This window comes from Oncorhynchus mykiss, chromosome 1 (genome assembly GCF_013265735.2).
Source record: "Oncorhynchus mykiss isolate Arlee chromosome 1, USDA_OmykA_1.1, whole genome shotgun sequence".
Classification (NCBI taxonomy): Eukaryota; Metazoa; Chordata; class Actinopteri; order Salmoniformes; family Salmonidae; genus Oncorhynchus; species Oncorhynchus mykiss.
In genome coordinates, this window is record NC_048565.1 from 40919786 (window position 1) to 40947028 (window position 27243).

General features: G+C 41.9%; 1 protein-coding gene across 3 annotated transcripts; it reads right to left on the minus strand.

The window, feature by feature from the left end:
• Positions 1-1153: 1153 nt before the first annotated feature.
• Positions 1154-24032, minus strand: LOC110522782 (bile acid receptor). Of its 3 annotated transcripts, none has more exons than XM_036977458.1 (10): positions 23848-24032; positions 20178-20360; positions 15213-15590; positions 12778-12918; positions 9571-9713; positions 4837-4932; positions 4427-4526; positions 3456-3602; positions 2273-2386; positions 1154-1996 (listed from the first exon to the last, which is right to left on the minus strand). In XM_036977458.1, exons 2-10 carry the CDS (start codon positions 20272-20274, stop codon positions 1758-1760), a joined length of 1455 nt encoding a protein of 484 aa, XP_036833353.1. In that variant the 5' UTR covers positions 20275-20360; positions 23848-24032; the 3' UTR covers positions 1154-1757. The 3 variants fall into 3 exon arrangements, with proteins under 3 accessions (XP_036833353.1, XP_036833348.1, XP_021456917.1); XM_036977453.1 differs by having other exon boundaries at positions 1155-1996; positions 4837-4935; positions 23848-24031; XM_021601242.2 differs by lacking the exons at positions 20178-20360; positions 23848-24032 and adding an exon at positions 16392-17046 and having other exon boundaries at positions 1246-1996; positions 4837-4935.
• Positions 24033-27243: the final 3211 nt, after the last annotated feature.

The window sequence follows — 27243 nt, forward strand, 5'->3', positions numbered from 1 at the left end:
CTGGGCATGCTCCTGATGAGGTGGCGGATGGTCTCCTGAGGGATCTCCTCCCAGACCTGGACTAAAGCATCCGCCAACTCCTGGACAGTCTGTGGTGCAACGTGGCGTTGGTGGATGGAGCGAGACATGATGTCCCAGATGTGCTCAATTGGATTCAGGTCTGGGGAACGGGCGGGCCAGTCCATAGCATCAATGCCTTCCTCTTGCAGGAACTGCTGACACACTCCATCCACATGAGGTATAGCATTGTCTTGCATTAGGAGGAACCCAGGGCCAACCGCACCAGCATATGGTCCCACAAGGGGTCTGAGGATCTCATCTCGGTACCTAATGGCAGTCAGGCTACCTCTGGCGAGCACATGGAGGGCTGTGCGGCCCCCCAAAGAAATGCCACCCCACACCATGACTGACCCACCGCCAAACCGGTCATGCTGGAGGATGTTGCAGGCAGCACAACGTTATCCACGACGTCTCCATACTCTGTCACGTCTGTCACATGTGCTCAGTGTGAACCTGCTTTCATCTGTGAAGAGCACAGGGCGCCAGTGGCGAATTTGCCAATCTTGGTGTTCTCTGGCAAATGCCAGATGTCCTGCACGGTGTTGGGCTGTAAGCACAACCCCCACCTGTGGACGTCGAGCCCTCATACCACCCTCATGGAGTCTGTTTCTGACCGTTTGAGTAGACACAAGCACATTTGCCTGCTGGAGGTAATTTTGCAGGGCTCTGGCAGTGCTCCTCCTTGCACAAAGGCGGAGGTAGCGGTCCTGCTGCTGGGTTGTTGCCCTCCTACGGCCTCCTCCACGTCTCCTGATGTACTGGCCTGTCTCCTGGTAGCGCCTCCATGCTCTGGATACTACGCTGACAGACACAGCAAACCTTCTTGCCACAGCTCGCATTGAGGTGCCATCCTGAATGAGCTGCACTACCTGAGCCACCTGTGTGGGTTGTAGACTCCGTCTCGTGCTACCACTAGAGTGAAAGCACCGGCAGCATTCAAAAGGGACCAAAACATCAGCCACGAAGCATAGGAACTGAGAAGTGGTCTGTGGTCACCACCTGCAGAACCACTCCTTTATTGGGGGTGTCTTGCTAATTGCCTAATTTCCACCTGTTGTCTATTGCATTTGCACAACAGCATGTTACATTTATTGTCAATCAGTGTTGCTTCCTAAGTGGACAGTTTGATTTCACAGAAGTGTGATTGACTTGTAGTTACATTGTGTTGTTTAAGTGTTTCCTTTATTTTTTTGAGCAGTGTATTTTTGTTCAGTATATTTATAAACCACAAGAGAGATCGTATGTCAAACTGATCCAGTCCAAACTCCTGTGGCTGGGTCCAAACAATATCATGACTACAAGTGTATTAGTCAGAAGATGATTTGCCAATACTAGGGGTGTTATCAGATTACTTTCTACAAAATCTGGCAAACTTGACAATATAAGTCCATTATCCCGTTGGGAGATCTTTTCTTTAAATAATGTCTCCAAGTTTCTTTGGTCTGCAACGGGGGGTCACATTCAAGTAGAACATCACAAAGGCTCACAGAACACCTGAGCAAAGCCTACACAATATCAATTTCCAACATCTGAAAGCGGTGTCATGTCTTATTGCATCGCAGTCATAAATTCTGAAATGGTTCGATGTTCAGGTTTCGAAATGGTTGCAGCTTCTGAAATGGTAGGCGTCAGGTTGAAATGTTTGTCCTCTCCTCTCCCCCATTCATCCATCCATCGATGCAGCCTCTATGTATCATTCACTGTACGTCCCAGATCTCACAGAGGAGGGGGGTGAACTTGTGGTCGCTCATGCGCCAAGAGGTAAGCATCTCGGCGTGGTGGTGATTGAGGGTTCGCAGTTCGGTCAGACGTCCCAGGAGACGGGCAAAGTGCTGGGGCTCCAGCGGGTGCTGCATTGCACAGAACCTCCTGAGCAACTCCAGCATAGGCTCCTGCAGCCTCTCCACTGCCTGCTGGTCTTTCAGGTATGGCCGGTCTGTAGAGGATAATAAATTAAAGGGGAAGTTCCGTATTTTACAACCTAATGACAGATGGCTTTTTACCCTGAAAGTAGTCTATAGGCAGAGAGAAACTGTATTCCATGGTTCAGTTTACAAACTTCAGATAACTTTAGCCACCACTAGCTAAAAAGGATTAATAGAGGCATGCAGCACATCAACTTTAAGCAACATCAAACCAAATAATTGAGTTTATTTCAGTTGATTTGACCATTACATTTTTACTTGTGCCACATGCCCAGCAGTCAGCTCACCTGGTGACAGGATGGTAATGGCGGTGAGAAGGGCGTGTTCTTCCGGCATCATCTGGAGTTCCCCGATGCTTTTGTAGAAGTTGAACATGGGTGTAATGAACGCCTCTGATATTCCTAGAAAAGATGTGGAGATGCGTATTCAATGCACAACCATTGGATGGCAGTATTTTCCATAGATGGCAGTATAGTTCATATATCACTGAGGGGAATGGGTTAAAACATGGGTTAAAGCAAAGATTATGTACTGATACTTACTATTATGTACTGATACTTACTATAATTCCCATACAGTCCCACTATAATGAACCAAAATATGTGATATAAGATTTGAGGTAACATACTATTGGCGTATACCTACCCCCACCTCCACCAAAACAATTCACCCACTCCAGTCAGAAACATCAGAGCCATAAGCTTTCAGAAATGCCAGGAGCGCACAAAGAGGGAGAGAGGGGGACAATAGGGCTCTTGATGTTTAGATAAAGAACAATAGCCTCTTTAGACACCACATCTCTATTTTCCCCTCAGACTGGCCTTTAGCTTGAATATCTCTCCACCAATCCATTCACTCTGGAGAGGTGCCAAGAGACGGAGTGACGCAGTTTATGGAGGATAAATCATTGGCATAGCTCTAACTGATCCAGTCTAGCATCATCTAGCATCATTTACTCCCCTACCACACTGCCTGGCACAATGCCCATACGCGCTCACAACGGAATGAACCCCAACCTGGCGGGCAGTGGTCAGTTTACGTGGGTGATCCACACCTGGCCAGGGATCAACAGGTCCGTACACTGCTAGTCTGCCAGCATCCTCGTCAGATAGATCAGCAGATAGAGCAGGTCCATCCATTATTCATACCAGACCTGCGTGGCTGCCTGCAGACAGATCTAATCTACAGTACAGTATGGGAGTTGTGTGTGTGTGTGTGTGTGTGTGTGTGTGTGTGTGTGTGTGTGTGGTGGAGGAGAGGTGGAGGAGAGGGCTGGAGGCCCTCACAAGGTGATGAGTCAGAGAGGAAGTGTATACAACCACAGATTGTGGTAAAAACAATACAACTTCATGATAATAGTGATGATAACCACCATTTAGTTCTAGTAACAGAAGTATACTTGTTGATGTATATTAGAGTATTGTCATAGTATTTTCCCTTAAATGCTCCAGATTCCCAGTATGAACATACCACTCTTACGTATCCTGTCCTCCAGCACCTCTGTATGTCCATGGGGTAGCTTCCTGGTAAACACCTGTGCTGAGCGCAGGAACATGGCCTCCACTGCCGAGCCCTTTAACAGAGCTATCTGATCCTCATGGTCCAGGGCAGAGAAACCTGTCAGGGCCGTATCCACGCACGCACGCACACAAGCATGCAAACACAGTCAGGAGAGGCTATTGCAAGGAGGAAGGGAAGGAAGGATGGACCTCCCCTACGGTTTGTGAGAAATAAAAAATTATGAAACAGAAAAAATCCTGCTAGTAAATAAAACTAGGCTAAATAAAGTCACTCAGTAGAAGCCTCAACAGAAAGACATTAGTTAAGGAAGACTTTTATTTCCATTTCAATGCAGTGTAACAGAGGTGGTTTGGTGAACTATGCTTCTGTGATGAGTAACCTTGCCTGAGACCTGAAGACTTGTGTTAGCTTCCTGAGTTAATGCCTAGACCTTTGCTCAGTGGACGAACACAGTCTTGTGTCACTGTAATGACCCGTATCAGTACCCGCTCTGACTTATGATATTAAGTCAAACAAGTTAATTGTTGTTATCATGTTGCTATTGTGCTGGAAATGTTTTATGTTTGTGCTTTTCTAATAACTAATTTCTGTGTTCAATTCACGTGCTTTTCTAATAACCGTTTTCTGTGTTCTGCGAATCCTCACTATCAGTGGCTGCAGTTTGGCAGAACACCCAGACAGTACGCCCTTTATTTTGAGAACGAAATATCTCAGTTTCAAGGTCTCAGCTTAGAGAGAAGAAGCCTCGTGAGGTACTGGTCTGTTACATGTTATGAACCAGTATTAGTCGGTCACATGAATTAGACTATTAGTATGGAGTACAAAAGGCCAGAGGTTGACTGATAATTAATAGGAGTATCCTATATTCTACTTCTTTCAAGAGAAAAGGTTGGAATGACCATTATCATAGAAGTCCAGACCTGGAATGTTTTTGGTAAACTCCACCAGCACTTGAACATGACTGGTGGCCATCTCTGTCAAAAGGAGGAAGTTCTCATCTGCATTGAAATACTCCTGTAGCTGGAGAAACAAGGGGACACAAAAGACAATTACAGAATGTGTGTGAAGTTTTATGACACTGCTGGCTGATAAGGAGAGTTGTGCAACTGCATCTAAGTTATGAGGGAGAGAACAGTCTGACTTCTACTGGGATAGAGAGCATGTGGTATAAGTCATTGCTGGAGTCTTACTTGGAAATCATCTACTCTGGGATTACAAGGGTCTCTTATGGTGTCTTCCATGAACTGCGAATAAGTCTGAGTTGTAAAGCATATACGATGGCTTGCTGAAAGACAAATCATTTGCTAGAATTGTAGGAGATATCACATACCAGTTTTTTGGCCATGTCTTGAGGGATTCGATGTTTCTGGTAAGCTCCTACGATGAAGCTCAAAATAGCCTGCTGCTCTTGACTGAGCTCAATCTTCTCCTGAAAGAAAACCATTAGCAATCAGTTTTTAATCTATTCTGTATGACACTAAGGCTATTTATGAGTCATACTTTTAAAGTGTCAGTCTTAGCTGTGAGTAATACAATCTATTGGTGGCAACAGGGCTTTAGAAATGTTGATATATTCATAGTTAATTTTAACACTGGGCTGTCATTATCATGCTATTCCCATATCCAGTAATCAGTATAGGGCATTTAAAATCCAATCTAATTGTATTTGTCACCCGTTGTATTCGGGGCATGTGTAGACTTTACCGTGAAATGCTTGCCTATAAAAAACAATAGTAACACAATAGTAATACGAGAGGAATAAACAACACAATAATTAAGTATATACAGGGAGTACCAGTACCAGATCAATGTGGAGCTATATACAGGGAGTACCAGTACCAGATCAATGTGGAACTATATACAGGGAGTATCAGTACCAGATCAATGTGGAACTATATACAGGGAGTACCAGTACCAGATCAATGTGGAGCTATATACAGGGAGTACCAGTACCAGATCAATGTGGAGCTATATACAGGGAGTACCAGTACCAGATCAATGTGGAGCTATATACAGGGAGTACCAGTACCAGATCAATGTGGAGCTATATACAGGGAGTACCAGTACCAGATCAATGTGGAGCTATATACAGGGAGTACCAGTACCAGATCAATGTGGAGCTATATACAGGGAGTACCAGTACCAGATCAATGTGGAGCTATATACAGGGAGTACCAGTACCAGATCAATGTGGAGCTATATACAGGGAGTACCAGTACCAGATCAATGTGGAGCTATATACAGGGAGTACCAGTACCAGATCAATGTGGAGCTATGTAAAGGGAGTACCAGATCAACGTGGAGCTATATACAGGGAGTATCAGTACCAGATCAATGTGGAGCTATGTACAGGGAGTACCAGTACCAAATCAATGTGGAGCTATATACAGGGAGTACCAGTACCAGATCAATGTGGAGCTATATACAGGGAGTACCAGTACCAGATCAATGTGGAGCTATATACAGGGAGTTCCAGTACCAGATCAATGTGGAGCTATATATTCTTTGTCTATGTACATAAGGCAGCAGTCTCTAATGTGCAAGGTTGAGTAACCGGGTGGTAGCTGGCTAGTGATGGCTATTTAACAGTCTGATGGCCTTGAGATACTAGCTGTTTTTCAGCCTCTCGGTCCCAGCATTGATGCACCTGTACTGACCTCGCCTTCTGGATGATAGCGGGTTGAACAGGCCATGGCTTGGGTGGTCGATGTCCTTGATGATCTGTTTGGCCTTTCTGTGACATCGGGTGCTTTAGGTATCCTGGAGTGCAGGCAGTGTGGTTTGGACATACCGCACCACCCCCAGGCGGTGATACAGCCCGACAGGATGCTCTCAATTGTGCATCTCTAAAAGTTTGTGGGTTTTAGGAGCCGAATTTCTTCAGCCTCCTGATTGAAGAGGAGCTGTTGCGTCTTCTTCACCACATTGTCTGTGGGTGGACCATTTCTGAAGATTTTCACCTTCTCAACTACGGTCCTGTCGATGTGGTAAGGGCATGCTCCCTCTGCTGTCTCCTGAGGTCCACGATCAGCTCCTTTGTTTTGTTGACGTTGAGGGAGAGATTATTTTCCTGGTACCACTCCATCAGGGCCCTCACCTCCTCCCTGTAGGTTGTAGTGTCATTGTTGGTAATCAGGCCGACCACCGTCGTTTCGCACGAAAACTTGATTTAGTTGGAGGCGTGTGTGGCCACGCAGTCGTGGGTGAACAGGGAGTACAGGAGGGGACTAAGCAAGTTACCTTTGCTTTCTTGGGTACAGGAACAATGGTGGACATCTTGAAGCAAGTGAGGACAACAGACTGTGTCCGCGACGTGGCTGACGTTGGTGTCCACGACGTGGCTGGTTTTCCCTTTATTATCCATGATTGTCTGTAGAACCTGCCACATACGTATTGACTGAGCCGTTGAATTGCGACTCCAATTTGTCTCTGTACTGATGTTTTGCCTGTTTGATTGCCTTACGGAGGGAGTAACTACACTGTTTGTATTCAACCATATTACCAGTCACAGTGTGGTTAAATGCGATGGTTCGCGCTTTCAGTTTTGCCTTAATGCTGCCATCTATCCACGGTTTTTGGTTTGGGTAGGTTTTAATAGTCACAGTGGGAACAACATCCTTTATACACTTCCTGATGAACTTAGTCACCGTGTCAATGCAGATAGTCTGTAACAATGAATTAACTATTTAGCTGTCTTATGGCTATTAAGTAGTCGTATGGCTTGGGGGTAGAAACTGTTTTAAAGCCTGTTGGTCGGAGATCCGATGCTCCAGTACCATTTGCCGGACGGAAGCAGAGTGAAAAGTCTATAGCTGGGGTGGCTGATGTCTTGATGTCTTGCATTCCTCTGACACCTCCTGATGTAGAGGTCATGCCCTCTTCAAGAGGACAATGTGGACAATGTTAAGTCCTTAGTGATGTGGATGGCAAGGAATTTGAAGCTCTCGACCCGCTCCACTAAAGCCCCGTCAATGTGGATGGGGGCGTGCTCTCCCCTCTTTTCCTGTAGTCTATGATCAGTTCATTGGTCTTACTGATGTTGAGGGAGAGGGTCTTGTCCAGGCACCACACTATCAAATCTCTGATCTTCTCCCTGTAGGTTTTCTAATCGATGACGTGATCAGGCCTACCAACGAGTCGTGTGTGGCCATGCAATCATGGGTGAACAGGGAGTACAGGAGGGGACTAAGCACGCACCCCTGAGGGGCCCCCGTGTTGAAGATCAGCGTGGCAGAGGTATTGTTGCCTACCCTTACCACCTGGGCCGGCCGGTCAGGAAGTCCAGGATCCAGGTACAGAGGGATGTGTTCAGTCCCAGGGTCAAAAGCTTGGCGATGAGCTTGGAGGGGACTATGATTTTTAACGCTGAGCTGTAGTCTATGAACAGCTTTCTCACATAGTTACAGCTCACACCCTGTCGTAAATTAAAGGAGATCCAGAGAACATCCCTCTCCAAATTAACACAGAAATGTTCCTTTGTCTCCAGATACTTTTCCCGCCAAAACTCTAAAACGTTCTAAAGCGAATACTAGAAAAATATTCCTAACAGAGAACGTGGGGAATGGTCAGTGTTGATCTAAATAATAATAATGTCATATGGGTTGTTCTTTTGTGATGTTGTAATTGTTTTTATAAAGGATACACTGTCATTTGAAAAGTATATACACTATCCAACCTTAATGTTGTATTTAAACAATGATGGACATATTTTTGTTAAGTTAGAAATGTGCTCTTAGGATCCATAAGATAATTTGTCTCTTTTAACCTTTGCACAGTAAGTAATCACGCCCCGAGTGAGGTAAGAGAGTGTGTCAGCCTGACGGAACCACCCCTTTCGACTAGAGTGCATAAAATGATTGGTAAAGAAATGAACTTTTAGACCAGAACATCGCCAGGCTGCAGCTGTGTGTGTAAAGTGGTTTGAACCCTGAAAACCAACACGAGATGGAGAAGAAAACTCCCCTCTCAGACAATCACTGGTACGGCTGTTTAGCTGTCCTAGGAAAGTATCTAGAAAAGCACATTTAAGTGGGACTATTCTACTACAAACCAACGTATTCTGCTACTCTCACACACCCCTCTGGTAACATCGACACCATCGGCCTATCTTCCAAGGAGCATCTTCCAGAGTGAACAACAGTAGAAGCCGATGGGGAGGCCACCTTTTGGACAATCAGAGCCTTATAGGCGTGCTGCTGAAAGGCCCAACACCCTTCCTAGGGGGGCTGGTTCCGACAGAGATCCACTGCGAACGAAGGCCTTTAAACGTAAATGCATTAATGATTTCTTACTCCAAATGGGCAGCCGTTCGTGTGCAAAGTATATGATTACTGTGAGAGTAGTTTCCTAAAGTGTATCAATGATAAGTGTCTCTTTCTCTCTCTCTCAATCTCTCTCCATGTCATTGTGTAAGAAGCAGCCATATGTTGTCAGTCTGCTAAGGACCTTTTCCTAATGTATAAAGTGTGTATATTTATCCTATGTTACAATTTAGTTAGCTAGTAAATAAATAATTAAACCAATTTGTGTTGTACTGAATCAGAAGTAAGGCTGTTTTTTGTCAGATGCAAGAGGTTATGACTGTTCAGAATGATGATATGATAAGAGGTTGTGATTAATGTGTTGACTGTTTTATGGATGTAATAGGTCATTCTTTTAACAGCTGCTCTCGTGGTGCCCCGAATTCCTAATGAGTTAATTGTTACATGATTAATTTAATCAGGTAACAATTAAACATAGTTAGTTGATAAGATAAATAACAGTCATCAGATTAATGAAAGTAAAGTCACAACACAGGTTATCTTAGAGTTCTCGGGAATATAGACCATCAAACAAAAGCTACTTTTCTAACTTTAAAGTATTTTTTTTAAACATTTTTTATACAAAGGAAGGTCATTCAGGAAATGGTTAGTTTGTCTTAGTCTATAAACATCTAACACCATTTTCTAGTAAATAATTTTCTAATAAATAGTGTTCTGTATTTAGATTCCTTCATTGGGAATCACTGACACTCAAATTTTGAAGCACAAAAAACATACTAAAGAGCAAAAAGGGGAGCTTTTACCTTTGACAGTTTGGTGGTGGAAGTGACCTGCTTGCTGTCTCCGTTGTCTCCCCCCTCTGTCTCGTCCCAAGTGGACTCTCCTGGTGAGGCCTTGGTGTTTTTCCTCAGCCTTTTAGACTTACACTGGATCTCTGTCAGCAGACCTGTGGGCAGTGATGAAGGGTTCAAACACAATGTGTTGAAGGAGAATTTCACCCCTACTTGTTCAATAGTGATTTTCTTTGTGAATGCACCGTAGCCAGCCAGAAAAGGCCTGATGCCCAATGATACAGCAGGGTGTTTAATATTTTATTAAATTGGCTTTATAGTATAACTATGGGTTTGAGAAAGTTATTGAGCAAGTTTTGAACATTAATTCTCACCTAAGGTAAGAGGTTAGCTCAGATGTATAGTTCAGATAATTAGGGAACTCTTTTAGACATTATAACAAATTGAGAAATCCCCAGTAATATTCTAAATTATAAACCAGGTGGTTTGAGCCCTGAACGCTGATTGGCTGACGCGCGGGTTTACTCCTAACCCGCAGTCCCTGTGGATATGGGTTTAAGGTCATTAAATATTGTGTGGATGAAGGACGGGTGGGTGGCGTAAAGAGAAATAAAGAGAAAGCAAAACCTTTAAAAATAGAAAAATGTATAATTATTGTGTTATAGGCTATATTGAGGTTTTTCTTTCATTATTTGAGGCTATTTGGCATTAGTGCATAAGCCTAAGCTTTAGGGCCTAACTGTACACATGCCAAATTATCCTACCCACCAATCACCAAATTATTTTGGGAACAGGCAGAAAAACTTAACATCAATCCACAGAGGCAAAAATGACAATGTCGGAGTTTAATTCAATAAGAGATAAGCTGCGAAAGGACAGTTTAAAATAAAGAGAAAGGAGGACCAGAAAAGTAATGGTTTGGTGAAGTGGTAAAAGAGGATGATAGCAGTGCTGCTATATTATGTGTGTTGATTGTGAGGCGCTATACAAATTTAACAGTCACAAGACAGGGACTTCCAATCGGCCTATGGCACGTCAAGGGAACAGTAGCCTACTGTTCAGATGGGTTAAATGGGAACTGAGATCTGGACACTGACTGTAGGTCGATAACCCCTCACATAGCCTTAATATGAACTCCAGCAGAATTAAGCAGTTCTTGCTGTAAAATGATACACCAAATGTATGCCAAATTTTGACTCGTGAACAGGAGTAGAGAAATATGATTAATTTCTTTCAGTATCATGAGAGAATGTGAATGCTCAGTTAGCACCTCTACAGATGGTATCTATCTTTATCAGCATCATAAAAGCTGATAGTATTTCAACCACATAAAATATGCATCCATGCCGAACTGAAATCTTATCAGAAACATGTTAGGTCGTTTTCACAGCTTTCTATTTCCTTACAACCGGTCAAACTGATGTCATCTGCAAATTTTACACAGAAAATCTTTCCAGTATTTTTTTTGTTATTGCATTTTCTCCTGGGCCCCTAAACATATTTTCTCAGCGAAAGAAGATGAGAGAGAGAACTTTACCGATGTCAAATAAATTGAAGCATTCATTCTAGCGATTTTACATTATTCTGGTGAACAAGGGTTTATTTAGTCTTCTAGGGCAACACATAATGAAAGAAGAGAAGCTGCATGCATCTAATTATAGACAAGTTGCCTACCAAAGCAGAAGCATATCTAAATCAGGCCCAAAAATCGTGCACCCCCTGTCAAAACATTGTTCTGGCGTCTTTGACTGTAGCCCATAGCGCATTTTAGGGTCGGGTGCAAGCCTCAGATTTTCACTTTTTCACATATAGTCGGACGGTCAGTCGTGGATGGCTTATTAGCAATTGTGCGCAGGTGTGGGTGAACAAACAGCTGACTCCCCGCACCACAAACAAACCAAAAAATGTTACGTTGGTAAACAGTTTGTGGTACTGTATACAGTATGTCCAATATACCACGGCTAAGGACTGTATCCAGGCACTCTGCATTGTACGGTACATAAGAACAGCCCTTAGCCATGGTATATGGGCCATATACCACACCCGCTCATGCCTTATTCCTTAATTATACAACTCCTGTATTTTATGCAGCGAGAATGTTAATGCAGCGAGTGTGTTAATGGTGAACTCCGTCCACCTGCTCCCCTTGCCTGATACTCCAAATACACCCACCAATTGGGTCTCCTTAGTGGTAGGATTAGGCTAGAGGGAAGGACACAAAGATTTCATCATGACCATGTCTTTTTGATCAAGATTTACACCTTAATTTCCCCATTCTTCTTTTGTTCCTGCAAAAATACCTCATCTTCCAGTTGACTCTCCCTCTGCCTCTCCCTCCCTTGAATAGCAACAATGGTGAGACCTTTCTGTTGTGAGCGGTATGACACAATGTCCCTCAGTGAAATTCAAAGCAGTCGTGTCAGAATCCAAAATGAGAGTTCTCTGCTATGATCTGAGAATGTCCCCAGCGCATTGAAAGAACATTATGATGATATCATACAGTCTGAATAGATAGTCAGGCTCACAGCTAGACACATGTCAATCTGAATCAAATACTGAGAGTGAGTGACTGTTTAACAATGTAATTTATATGGATACCTGAATGGTAAATGGATACATGAATGGTAAAATGCAATACTATTGAAGATATGCCCTGCAATTTGTTATATTGGCAAATAGCAGGTGCACTTCTTCTTAAAGGTCCTCTGAGATCTGCCAGTGCTTCAGTTGAATTAAAAGAAAGCGGTTGAATATACATTTTTGTACGGGCAGGTACTATGGTACCATGTATCATGCGTTATTAAAACCTGCAGTGTAGTCTCTCAGGCAATAAATGCACGTAGAAGTAAATCAAAGAGCTGGTGTTATCACCAAATTCATTTTCTGACATTGGCAAGATAATCTGTTGCACATAAGAAATAGCAATATGCTTAGCAATGCAATAGGAGATCTATGCATCTGCACCTACATGGATTCTGGAGTAAAGGCCATCAAGAGTGAAGAAACATGGGGGTTCCTTCAAATGTCATGACCACCTTTCTTGTTGAATCTTTCAGTAATGCTGCTTTATGGTTTCCCTTGACTCTTGGTCCCTTTCCTTATCAATAATACCAGTACCTCACAGACTGTACCATCAAGTGTGACATAATAGGTGCAGTATCCCATGATGATAAATGGAGAGATGCCAACAGCTGTTGGCGTGAGTGCTGATATACTCACATTCTGCCAGCATGCCCATCTCCTTGCACTTCCGGAGACGACACTCCTGGCACTTCCTGCGCATGTACATGTCCATCTCACAGGTCCCTTTACTCTTGCACTTGTAAACGGCGTTCTTTGTGATGCTCCGTCTGAAGAAGCCTAAAGGCAGTAATCAGAACAATTAGCCAGTGACCTCAGTCTTTGGTCATATGATGAAATACTAGTGGTATTATGTACTGTAAAGCAAATAACACCACTACAGATGCAGGATTAATTTGATCACTCTTTTGTTGCCGAGAATTTGGAGATGAGCTTTGTGATTTAATTAAATTCACTGAAAACCCACACAAACACAGTTATATTTACTGCATTGCACTTTACATGTAGCCTACTTTTGCCCAACTATATAGCCTAACCACCGATCAAGCAACATTATGGATTAATGTTCAAATCCTGTCGCTGGATTATTTTCCTGTAAAATATAGGTTGAATTAGGATCTGTATGTGGTAGAGGTGGACCGTGCCTTGGATCTCCCATAAATATAACCGCTAATGGAGTGATGGCATTGGTTTGTGGCTGATCTATGCCCTTGGTCTTGACCTATTCCCAATGGGTGCTTCAAACCATTAACATTAACTCCTTTCAAAAGGGCCACACAGTGTACAGTCCAGCTATGTCTTCCGTAAGGCAACCAAACAGGCAAAACGTCAGTACAGAAACAAAGTGGAGTCGCAATTCAACTGCTCAGACACGAGACGTATGTGGCAGGGACTCCAGACAATCATGGATTATAAAGGGAAAACCAGCCTCGTCATGGACACCGATGCATTCGCCCGCTCCAAGGAAAACACAGTGCTCCAGGCCATCAGACTGTTAAATAGTCACCACTAGCCGGACTCCGCCCAGTATTCTGCCCTGAACTTCAGAGTCTTGGTGGTTCCAAACTTCTTCCGTTTAAGAATGATGGAGGCCAATGTGTTCTTGGGGACCTTCAATGCTGCAGACAGGTTTTGTTAGCCTTCCCCAGATATGTGCCTCGACACTATCCTGTCTCGGAGCTCTACGGACAATTCCTTCGACCTCATGGCTTGGTTTTTGGTCTGACATGCACTGTCAATTGTGGGACGTTATATAGACAGGTTTGTGCTTTTCCAAATCATGTCCAATCAATTTAATTTACCACAGGTGGACTCCAATCAAGTTGTAGAAACATATCAAGGATGACCAATGGAAACAGGATGCACCTGAGCTCAATTTTGAGTCTCAGAGCAAAGGGTCTGAATAGTTATGTCAAAGTATTTCTGTTTTTTATTTTTAATACATTATCAAAAAAATCTAAAAACCTGTTTTAGCTTCGTCATTATGGGTTATTTTGTGTAGATTGATGAGAAAAATGTCTAATTGTAAAAATGTGCAAAAAGTGAAGGGGTCTGAATACTTTCCGAAAGCACCGTATATATTTATATTGCGCAGTCTGACATTGCTCTTGCTAATATTTCTTTATTTCTTAATCATTTTATACATTTTTGGGATTTGCGTGTATTGTTTTGTATTGTTAGGTATTACTGCACTGTTGTAGCTAGAAACATCAGCATTTTTCTACACCCGCAGTAACATCTGCAACATATGTATACAGCCCAATAACATTTTATTTTTACACTAATTACCAGTGTGAGAAAGATGCCCCCTAAGAGCCTTATTGGACTGGTTCCACACAGTGGGCACACAATCGATAGCTTGGAACAGGTAACTAGACATTCAAGTGCAAGGAGATGAGTACAACGACACACATTAACATTGCTTAGCTCCTGGTTCCCTACGCCATTATAGAGTGGAACGCGTAGAGGGAGTTAAATGCGGAGGGTGAACCGACGAGACAACTGATCCTCAAACCTACGCTCAGATATGAGGCAGAAGAGCCCAGTGACCGCAACCATAACATCCATTCACCTGAGGATTTACAAGAAATAGAGTAGAAATGCTGTCATTTAGAAGGTTAGGGAGGTGTTGTTGTGATTCTTCATGTTGAGTGTCACAGCTCGTCATTTTTACATGGAGACGTTCAGTAAAGTCATGCTGCTTACTCCTGACACTGAGTCCAGAGACAGTTCATTCATTCATCCTCGTCATGACGAAATATCATACTGATCACCTTCTGGATGTTTGTCATACTAGTGGGCTACTCTGTAGACATCATATTACATTATAGAATATCCCAACTATATTCAGATTACAATACTGTTCTAGCAATAGCTACAGAGCAAAACCAGAAGTGATCAACACAGGGTTTAGAAAAAGTGAGCCCATCCATAGAGTGGTTTCTCAAGTGTTGAATGTAGAAGATGCTCTTATTTGGATCTATGTTGTAGAAGACGGTGAAGACCTGTAGTCCGTAACACTTCAATGTCTACAGCTATGATAAAGATGTAGCACACTTAACCACTGCAATTACCTTTACACCCCTCACAGGTGAGAGCGTTATAGTGGTACCCAGATGCCTTGTCCCCACACACCACACACAGCTCCTCCCCTTTGACCCTGCCTGCATGGGAAGTGTGCCTGGTCCTCTTGCACACCGCAGGCACTATGGCGGATGCCTCTTCCATTTCAACATCGTAGCTACCCTCCAGGGGTTCTTTCCTCAGTTCATACATCTCTGTGGGTGAGTACCACTCCTCAACGCTGTATTGGGGGTAGTAATTCTGATTGGAGTAGTATGGAGGGGAGGACATGGTGGGCTCCACCGAGGGGTATTGCATGCTGGGATAGTTGGTGAAGGATAAGACCTCTTGGTCCTGGAGCAGAGGGCTCCCTTGATCTGCCAGAATATCTGAGAGGAGAAAAGAAAGACGCATAGATGAACTTATCGTATCACTGATTAGAAGTGTTGGCTAAAGTTACTTTTAGCCAACTAAAAAGTCAGCTTGGCTTCGGCATGGTTCAGAAAATCCACAATAGCTACACATTTCACAAGCCAATAACTCCTGTGCTCTCCCAAGGATAGTGTAGTACGACTGTCAAAATCACTTTCCAGCTGTTACAGTAGTATTAGATAGTGACTTAATCTGAGTATTTAAACATTAACATAACAGGGGATAGTAACCTACATAAACCCAGGCATAAATAACCTCACACTCTCACAGAACACACTGTCACAGCAGATTGACGGGACGGCTTGAGCTTTCCAGCTATTCTCCAAAGAGATAATAGTACTTATCTTATTTATGTTTTACATATGTTGATATTTCACAATGCTTTATCATCAGTGTCATACATTATAATAATGATATTTATATTATGTGGGCATGAATCCTTGAAGGTCAGCTAGCATTGGAACCATTTCATATCACTTTTATTCATTCAAATACATTAAGGTAAAAGGAAATACTGGAACACAAAAAAAGCTGCTGGAATGTAGCCGTACAGTTCTATAGGGTTGAGTTTATCCAAACTCATTTTATAATACACATAATCCAAGCTGACACAATAAGATCGACAGGCATGAGATTCTGACCTGAAGATTTGTTCTAATCTAGACCATGGCCATCTCAGGGTGACCCAGCACACCCAGGTCTCTCTCTCTTTCTCTGACCACCTGAAAAGTAATCCCCCTCTGCGGCTCTACTCTTACCTTTGACTTCTTCTACCTCAGCATACCTCCCTCTATTATCTTTGTCAATGGAACTTCTCCAGAAGAATTCGGTACAGGAGTCCTAGAACAGAACACCTTGGTGCTTGTTTGAGGTCTGACTTAGGAGTGCCAAATGGGAGCAAAGGTTGCCATGGCTACTTATTAACCTGACAGACATTTCTGCCCATCATTACAGGTAGTTGGTTCCGTAATGTGTAAAGTCACTTTGACATCTGGCTTGTGTGACTGGCTGCTACTGCCTGAGGTGTAATGTGTGTCAGAGCTGGCCACTGGATCGCCTGATCCCAGATCTGCATGTGCCAACTCTCCTAACAATCATTGCCATGCCATATGTACAGTGAATTCAGGGCAGGTTATGCAAATCTTTGAGTTAATAAAGTTGCATACAAATATGGTCTCTTTTTTCCATTCTTGAGAAAGGCATCTCCAAAATGCAGGTGTTTTAGCCTAGCTTAGTGCTTTCTGTGGTGGTGATGAGGCAGCCAGTGGAAAATACAGAGCATAGGGGTTAGTAATGTACTCTAGTTGCACCGTGATTGGCTCAGAGTTCTATCACTCATGTGGACACTGCGCCACTGCAAAATCTACAGGGAGAGCTCGAAAATTCAAGCCTCTTGGTTGCTGCCATAGATATACATTAGAAGTGCCCATCCAAGAAGGCTCAAGTTAATTGGCCACAGATAAAATGACATTAAATCATGTTATATCTACCGTAGCTTTGATTGGACCGATCATGTCAACATCATTCTTTCAAAAGCTTAGCTAGCAAGATAGACAAGCAGTCATCATCATGAATCAAGTTGACAATCGACTGGCGAATCCTTTTCAATCCTTGTCATATCATGGCTTCTGCCACGTTTAAAACAACTGGAAACTCGGAACTGGGAAATCTCAGACGTCAGTGTGTTCAAGACAACTCTTACTGAGAAAATAAGTTTTGAACTGTCATCCAACTCAGAATTCCAAGTCGGGAACTCTGACCTCTTTCTAGAGCTCCAACTTGAAGATCACTGAAGTCAGGATTCAACCTTGTTTCTTTCTGAGTTCCCAAAATGTCTAGAAAGCACCAAGAATCCAGAGAAAGACAGACTTTGATGACAAAGTTTGATGACTAAATTTGCCGACGAAGGACCTCTGCACCACTTTCCTGTTCAAGTGAGCACAGCACAACAGGGTGAGTCCAAAAATGTATTGTATGCTGCTGCAAAAATGATGTAAAATGCCAGGGAGATATGTATACTGTAGCTAAGAAAGTAATACTAAGTGTATGTCGTGTAGTAATCTGTTGGTAGCCCATGTGTTTCACCCTAATAAGTTGGTCCCTTTCCTCCTCACAACTTAGCCTACTGTTCTGACTTGGTGGTGCACATGTAGCCTATAGCCTGGTTTAGAGAAATATCATCATTGAATATTGTATGAGCTCTCATTGTCTGCTTATAGGCCCCCTTTATTTATCCTTTGTACATCTCAATTGTCAGTAGAAACTACATTTGTTTAAGCAAATCAGCCATATCAGCTATATTTTTTTTAAAGTCAGTAAATGAGGCTGAATTAACTGTTTCACTGAGAGACGAGGCTCTGTTGATAACCAGGTGTAGCAGTGGTAAGGATTCACTCCATGGTGCTGAAAAGAAAGCTCTGCTGTTGGGACAGCTTTATGTAGGGCCTAACAGTTTGTGGGCATCGTTTGCCACCGTTATAGTGCAATTAATGTATTGTTTGGTGTTGTGTTGTGTAGTGGCTTTGCTGGCATGCATAAAAAAAAGAAGCCTTTGCCCCACCAAGGGGGCAAAAATCGCCATTGCATGTGCATATACTGTTACTGTTGAAGTAGGAAGTTTACATACACTTAGGTTGGAGTCATTAAAACTCGTTTTTCAACCACTACACAAATTTCTTGCTAACAAATTATAGTTTTGGCAAGTCGGTTAGGACATCTACTTCGTGCATCACACAAGTATTTTTCCAACAATTGTTTACAGACAGATTATTTCACTTATAATTCACAGTATCACAATTCCAGTCAGTCAGAAGTTTACATACACTAAGTTGACTGTGCCTTTAAACAGCTTGGAAAATTCCAGAAAATGATGTCATGGCTTTAGAAGCTTCTGATAGGTTAATTGACATAATTTGAGGTGTTTTTTTATTTATTTTACCTTTATTTAACTAGGCAAGTCAGTTAAGAACAAATTCTTATTTTCAATGATGGCCTAGGAACAGTGGGTTAACTGCCTGTTCAGGAGCAGAATGACAGACTTGTACTTTGTCAGCTCTGGGATATGAACTTGCAAACTTTCCCATTACTAGTCCAACGCTCTCACCACTAGACTACCCTGCCGCCCTGTACCTGTGGATGTATTTCAAGACCTACCTTCAAACTCAGTGCCTCTTAGCTTGACATCATGGGAAAGTCAAAAGAAATCAGTCAAGACCTCAGAAAGAAAAATGTACCTCCACAAGTCTGGTTCATCCTTGGGAGCAATTTCCAAATGCCCGAAGGTACCATGTTCATCTGTACAAACAATAGTACGCAAGTACAAACACAATGGGACCACGCAGCCGTCATACCGCTCAGGAAGGAGACGCATTCTGTCTCTTAGAGATTAATGTACTTTGGTGCAAAAAGTGCAAATCAATCCCAGAACAACAGCAAAGGACCTTGTGAAGATGCTGGAGGAAACAGGTACAAAAGTATCTATATCCACAGTAAAACGAGTCCTATATCGACATAACCTGAAAGGCCAATCAGCAAGGAAGAAGCCACTAATCCAAAACCGCCATAAAAAAGCCAGACTACAGTTTGCAACTGCACATGGGGACAAAGATGGTACTTTTCAGAGAAATGTCCTCTGATTTGATGAAACAAAAATAGAACTGTTTGGCCATAATGCCCATTGTTATGTTTGGAGGAAAAAGGGGGAGGCTTGCAAGCCAAAGAATACCATCCCAACCGTGAAGCACGGGGATGGTAGCATCATGTTGTGGGGGTGTTTTGCTGCAGGAGGGACTGCTGCACTTTCCAAAATAGATGGCATCATGAGATGGAAAATTATGCGGATATATTGAAGCAACATCTCAAGACATCAGTCAGGAAGTTAAAGCTTGGTTGCAAATGGGTCTTCCAAATGGACAATGACCCCAAGCATACAACCGAAGTTGTAGCAAAATGGCTTAAGGACAACAAAGTCAAGGTATTGGAGTGGCCATCACAAAGCTCTAACCTCAATCCTATAGAAAATTTGTGGGCAGAACTAAAAAAGCGTGTGCGAGCAAGGAGGCCTACAAACCTGACTCAGTTACACCAGCTCTGTCAGGAGGAATGGTTCCAAAATTCACCCAACTTATTGTGGGAAGCTTGTGGAAGGCTACCTGAAATGTTTGAGCCAAGTTAAACAATTCAATGGAAATGCTACCAAATACTAATTGATTGCATGTAAACTTCTGACCCACTGGGAATGTGATGAAAGAAATAAAAGCTGAAATCAGTAATTTCTCTCTACTATTATTCTGACATTTCACATTCTTAAAATAAAGTGGTGGTCCTAACTGACCAAAAACTGGACATTATTATGAGGATTAAATGTCAGGAATTGTGAAAAACTGAGTTTAAATGTATTTGGCTAAGGTGTATGTAAACGTCTGACATCAACTGTATATAATACACTGCATATTATGTATTGCTTGACGAAAATAGTAGGAGGAGTTAGATGAAGCACATACAGTACTGATCTGGGTCCAGGCTCGTCACTGGAGGTTGCTTACCAAAGAAGTGTGAGTTCTCGGACAATGGGAATCCATCGTTGTGTGGGATCTGTAGTGGTCCCACCACATTTACTTCGGGGCCCACCCACTCATTCATTCACAAATCTGGATGGACCTCAGCTCAGAATAAAGATGATGAAGTAAATTATTTCCAGTCCAATCCTGTAAGAAACGAAGATACACCTAGACACAACGTTAGTGTGAGTTTAACATTTTGTTAAGCAGCTTTGTCATACAGTAGCTTACCTGTTAAATACCTCACAGACAACTCTTTAGCCCTTGCAAAAGTTTTCGGACCCCTTGGATTTCTTCACATTTTATTGTTTTACAAAGTGGGATTAACCAATTACAGTCCAAGCCCTGCCGGATATGTACAGAATAAAAATATTCCAAACATGCATCTTGTATGCAACAAGGCACTAAAGTAATACTGAAAAAAAAAAACACAACAAATGTATACACTTTTTGGATTAAATGCAAAGCCTTGTGTTTGGGACAAATCTAACACAACACTTCAATGAGTAACTGACTCCTTATTTTCAAGCATGGCGGTGACTGCATCCTGGTATGTGTATGCTTGACATCAGCAAATACAGGCAGAGTTTTTATTTTATAAAAAGAAATGAATGGAGCAAAACACAGGCAAAATCTCAGAGGAAAATCTGCTTCAGTCTGCTTTACACGAGAGACTGGGAGAGGAATTCACCTTTCAGCAGGACAATAACCTACAACACAAATCTACACTGGAGTTGCTTATCAAGAAGACAGTGAATGTTCCTGAGTGGCCAAGTTACAGATTAAATATGTTTAAATCTGCCAAGGTACAGATAAAATACATTTTATGCAACGGGTGGGTCTAATCCTGAATTCTGATTGGTTAAAACCGCATTCCATCCGATGTCTATTGCACAAGTTTCCATCGGCTAAATCTATGATGTTAAAATGTCTATTTACTCTGTTCCATCTGACTGCGCAATCCACTGTCTCATCAGCCCAGCCAGGCTACTTATAAACTTGATCTCCACATTTTATTGTGTTACAGCCTGAATTTAATTTGGATGAAATTGAGATTTTATGTCACTCGCCTACACAAAATACCCCATAATGTCAGACAGGAATGATGTTTTTAGATAATTTTTACAAATTAATAAATAATGTAAGTATTCAAACCCCTTTGTTAAGTTAAAGAGTAAACATTTGCTTAACAAGTCACATAGTGACTTGAATTGACTCACTCTATGTGCAATAATAGTGTTTAACCTGATTTTTAATGACTACCTCATCTACGTACCCCACACATACAATTATCTCAGAGGTCCCTCAGTTGAGCAGCGAATTTCAACCTGCTACAGTATTTATACCCCTTGACTAATTCAACAATTTGTTGTGTTACAGCCTGAATTCAAAATTGATTACAAAAATGTTTTCCTCACCCAGCCATTTTCAAGTCTTGTCATGTATTTTTAAGCTGCAACTACTGTAGGCCACTCAGGAACATTCAATGCAGTCTTAGTAAGCAACTCCAGTGTATATATTGCCTTGTGTTTTAGGTTATTGTCCTGCTGAAAGGTGAATTTGTCTCCCAGTGTCTGTTGGAAAGCAGACTGAACCAGGTTTTCCTTTAGGATTTTGCCTGTGCTTAGCTGTATTCCATGTATTTTTATCCTAAAAAAACTCCCTAGTCCTTGCCGATGACAAGCATAGCCATAATATGACACAGCCACCACCATGCTTGAAGATATGAAGAGTGGATTTTCCCGAAACATAACATTTTTTGGCTCCCGAGTGGCGCAGAGGTCTAAGGCACTGCCTCTCAGTGCTTGAGGCGTCACTACAGACACCCCGATTAGAATCCAGGCTGTATCACAACAGGTCGTGATTGGGAGTCCCATAGGGTGGCGCCCAGCATCGTCCGTCATTGTAAATAAGAATTTGTTCTGAACTGACTTGCCTGGTTAAATAATTAATAAAATAAAAATTATATTCAAGACATAAAGTTAATCTCTTTGCCACATTTCTACTGTTTTACTTTATTGACTTACTGCGAACAGGATGCTTTTGTTTTGGAATATTTGTATTTTGTACAGTCCTTTTCACGTTGTCATTTAGGTTAGTATTGTGGAGTAACTACAATGTTGTTGATCCAGCCTCAGTTTTCTCCTATTACAGCTATTAAGCTCTGTAACTGTTTTAAAGTCACCTTTGGCCTTTGGTGAAATCCCTGAGCGTCTTCCTTCTACTCCTGCAACTGAGTTAGGAAGGACGCCTGTATCTTTGTAGTGACTGAGTGTATTGATGCACCATCCAAAGTGTAATTAATAACCTCACCATACTCAAAGGGATATTCAATGTCTGCCTTTTTTCTTATTAACCATCTAACAATAGGTGACCTTCTTTGCGAGGCATTTGAAAACCTCCCTGGTCTTTGTGGTTGAATCTGTGTTTGAAATTCACTGCTCGACTGAGGGACCTTACAGATAGTTGTGTGTGGAGTGCAAAATCATGTTAAACTAGGGTCTCCAACAGGTTGATCGCAAGCTACCAGTCGCTCTCAGCCCACCTATGATTAGCTCCCCAAACAATTCTGAAAGTACATGCAATTTTCACATGTTCCACTGCAAATTGTCATTAACAAATCTCACAAGTATTAGACACTGCAAGCTCCCAGCTACTATCTAATCAATGCAACGCTGACATTATCCCACCCCCGGTTAGCCACTATTGGCTTAAAATGCCAAACCCAGCACAATAGCTGCCAATTCATTTCCAGCAATATTTCCCCTGTATGTCTGTGTGGTGCGCATGTATTTCTTTCACTTATTTCTGTGTGTAGCCAGCTGATATGATAACCATCTTGTGGGTTGACAGACAGTCATTTCCCCAAAACCTTCTCAGTTTAATGTTTACTGTAAAGTAGGCATACCTGGCAGAAGTATATCATCAGGAAGTAAATCATTTTGATATATTACTTGGTATTTGCTAACTTTGCCATGAAATGAGCAACAGCATTACAGAACCATCACTAGACTGGCACATTAGACAACACATTCCTCACCTGCTAAATTCACAATTAAACGGGAATTACACAAAAAACTCATAATATTGATGTTTATCTTCCAGACCTAAAAATAAATACTTAGATGTGATTTAAGTATTGACATGGACTCAGACTTCTTGTCTTGTGTTATGTGATGTTTCCCTTATTGCTGTAAGCATAACCACAATGTACCCAACACAACAAATCCAAAACAATTATTTTGACGAGTATTCCCTTTAGGTTATATTCTGTATTAAATGAGGTCTGTTCCTGTGCAGTACATTCAGAATGAAAGAGATCCTTGAGGGTTGCTAGTCTATTCCTCTGTTATCACAGTAAAATGAACACAGTGATTTCCCCAAACTTTTCCATGGTCTCCCTGAATGTTACTGACTAACAGCACCCATGGTGACGTTAACTGACACCATCATGCAGTGAGCAGAGAGGAGGTAAATCACCATGTGAACCACTGGTTTTATAAATCACACCTGACATAGCTTTAATTAATTAGCCAGGGCTAATTTCCCCAGAGATTAAACAACAGCCCACATGAAGACCCCAACAAGGGCCTCCAGGCCAGTTTGTCAGCCCACACAAAGAATCAACCTGTCCCTCTCTATCATTCTCTCTTACCGTATTCTTTCCTGTTGATTTCCCCAGTGTAAGTCCAGTCTAGTCCCAGCCTTCACCCTCTCTCTCTGATCTCCACATTGTAAAGTACAGCACCATCAATATTTGCTCATGAGCATCTAGCTGCTCCTGGCTGTCTGGGGTTGCAGGGAGAGTATGTGTGACTGGCTGGGGTCATGGAGAAAGGGGACAGTGGTTATTAATTAAGCTGTCCATTCCTCTCCATGAACGCACTACCCCTCTTCCCCCTCCTCCCACCTCCTCCCATCCCCCCCAAAATCCTCCTCATTCAGCAAAGCAATCTGGCAGCCATGTGTACTCCCTAACACAGAGAAAACCAGACCAGAACCCCCCCCCCCCCCCCCCCAAAAAAAGCACACACACACACACATGCACACATGCACACACACGCTAACACACATTAGTCACAGGCAACTTGGTCTTGGATAAGGCACAAGTGATCAAGCAGAGAGCCAACCCATTGGGCAAAAACTAGTCAAATCATTTCAACCAAAGAAATCAATGAGATGACCTTGAATCAACGTGGATAACTGATTGGATTTGCAAAAATGAATCAACTTAAGGGCAATTTGTATTTTTTTCACCCAACCTTTGACCTAAATCCAATGACATGGTGATATTTTTTGTTGATTTCATGTTAAATTCACATTAGTCGAAAACTTAACCAAATATGAATCAAAACTAGATGTTGAACTGAAGTCTGTGCCCAGTCGGGAAGGCATTCATTAGATGGATCATGTTTTTCATAAATCATAACTAACACAAATATTATATGATGCTGTGTTTATAAGGGAAAGTATAATCTTCACCTCAGCACAATGTCTATAGGTAGCCATAATGGAATTGCTCTCCTGACTAGGCCACCTAATTGTCAGGTGTACATGTAGTATGGAAGCAAGAGCACTATACATGTTGATGGAATGCAAAGAGAACAGCTAAAGTAGGAAAATATAACAGTATCGGGAAATAGCTATTGTAGTACTGAATAAAACTAAGATTTATTTTGCAGGATCCTCTTCATAAGACATTGTTCTCAGAAGGGTGTCTTGCTTTGTGGCCTGGTTTTAATTTGTTTAGCCAATGTGTTACAGTAAGAAGCCATTCACCTCATTGCTTGACCATTCACAACTGGATGTTGTAGGAGGAAATCTTTGATGAGAATAAAGCTGGGAATAGGCCCCAGTGTTTCTATAAGCTTCTATATATCCAAAAACAAGTGTTTAATCATTGATGGGTCTGTTGCTCCATCCAAAGAGGCCCTTCTGAGTCAACAGAACAGACAGTCAATTTGAAATAAACAGGACCTTTGCCATTGGCTGCTGTCTGCTTGTGGACTAAGTAGCTGCTGTGTGTCCGAGGGCTTTGGGGTGGACTGGGTTGTGGTGGCCTCATGAGAAGGACACGTAGTAGGACTGAGAACCTTGTAACATGTACAGTAGGCGACTGTATTTTCTTCACTATTAAACAGATTGTATTGCTTTCTAGTGGTATTTTTGGTATGGTCACCACTTATCGGTAAAGGTACAATTTCAGTTGATTTATTGTGGTGGACATGTTGTAGTGTGGTCACAATCAATAAACACTAACAGAATAAATGGTGCTACATTTTCTTACGTGTGTCACAGCACAGCACAGACAAGGGTTCAGCGGCTCGCTTCATATATGGCCCTCAAAAACGCAAATGACATTTACTTTTTTAGCCGTGTACGATAGCCTTTCCCCTCTTACTCAGTGATCACTATTGTCTTTTCACCTTTTTAGCTCATATTTGGTTATTGATTGTGAATAGAAACGCTGACTGTTTACAGTTTTGAATCACCTCCAACTTGTAAAGGGAGAGGAGGAGATAAGTTGATCAAACACTGGGCTGCAACCTCTTCTCTAACAAGCTCTCAAAGACTGTCACAAAAATTCCAATGAATATAAACCAATAACAAGGTCCATAACCTTGAACCCTTCCCAGGCCTGTCTGTGAGAATAACTAATTAACATACAATGGCAGATAAAAATAATATACAGTAGCAAGCTGGTCTTTAAGGACCAAATTGTAATTACACAATAATTTATCTCCTCTGGAAATCACTACAACTGGCCTGACAGTAAAATGATAAAGGTAATAGGCCCTCTTAAAAAGTACATGCTTTCATTCATTATTTGCAATGGATTATATTCACCCTGAGTTACCTCTCGAGCATGATGGTTCCACTTATGGTAACCAATTTTAAATCAGGAATTACGATAAACATAGTATTTGCCTGCACAAATGACTGCAAATTAGTGTCCCATGAATTTGCTAGCTTACTGGTGGCTCTAAGTGTTTAGGAACAGAACAGATAAGGTGAAGGATGTTTACTGAGAGATGATGGGAAGCAGAGCGGTCTGTGTAGTTGTTACATTGATTCGGAAAGCTAATTGGAGTAAACACACAGCTTAGTGTTGATTGTAGAACAGCCATTTTGTCTCAAAGTAGTGGCAGATAAAGACAGTCAAACGGTATGAATATTGTTTTTATCCACGTGTTCAATTACTCATGGCTAATGATGTTTACCTTCCATCCATACATGGAATTTACTGAAAGGCCATGTGGTTTTGTGGTCTATAAAAAGTTTGAGTGTATATAATCAGTCCACACAAGCATGACTGCAGCCCCCCCCCCCCCCCCCCCCCCCCCCCCGTTTACAAGACAAATTGCAGGTATCATACTGTAAGATTTATCTTGAGTTAGAGCAATTGACATATTGCACTTGATGGTGGATTTACCTCAAAGAACAATCAATGGTGGAATAAAGAACAACTCGGTTCACATTACTCAGTGGTCCATAGTTAAGACTTGTTCAGGGTGTTTATTTTTTAAAACAAAGTTCTCAATACAGAATAGACAATATTCAAGTTAAACGCTGGACAATCTGAAAATAGTAAAGTGCATTTATCAAACAATGGAATGACAAATAATTATATACTATACGAAAATAACTGAAAAACCACTGTCCCATAAGTCCTATAAATAGCAGTAATAATTTGACACTATATACACAATTTTTTATTTATTTTTTTATGTTTGAGGAGTAGTCAATCAACCCCTTATTCAGACAATAAAAACATTTGTAAATGAACATGAATATCAAATAGATCAATAGTAGATGATTGCATGATATGTGACTTCAACCCACTTGGCGAATATGTGCACAGTTTTACATTCCACAGTATATTTGTCCTACTGAGAGCTTACAGCTCCATAAATACACATAGCAATGCTGAAACTAGTGTATTAAAGGGAAACAGTGGGACCAGGGCCTGGTAAGGCATGGACAGCAGGCTGAGAGCTGTGGTACAGAATTGTCACTAAACAGTAGCAAATTGTTACAAGCAACAACAAAA

Excerpts from the sequence above, each read along its gene's own strand:
- LOC110522782 (XM_036977453.1), bottom strand. The coding sequence starts at position 20,274 with ATGAATGAGTGGGTGGGCCCCGAAGTAAATGTGGTGGGACCACTACAG. Across the intron at positions 4,936-9,570 it reads CCACCACCAAACTGTCAAAG|GAGAAGATTGAGCTCAGTCA; the intron begins GTAAAAGCTCCC and ends GTTTTCTTTCAG. Across the intron at positions 2,387-3,455 it reads GGACAGGATACGTAAGAGTG|GAATATCAGAGGCGTTCATT; the intron begins GTATGTTCATAC and ends CATCTTTTCTAG.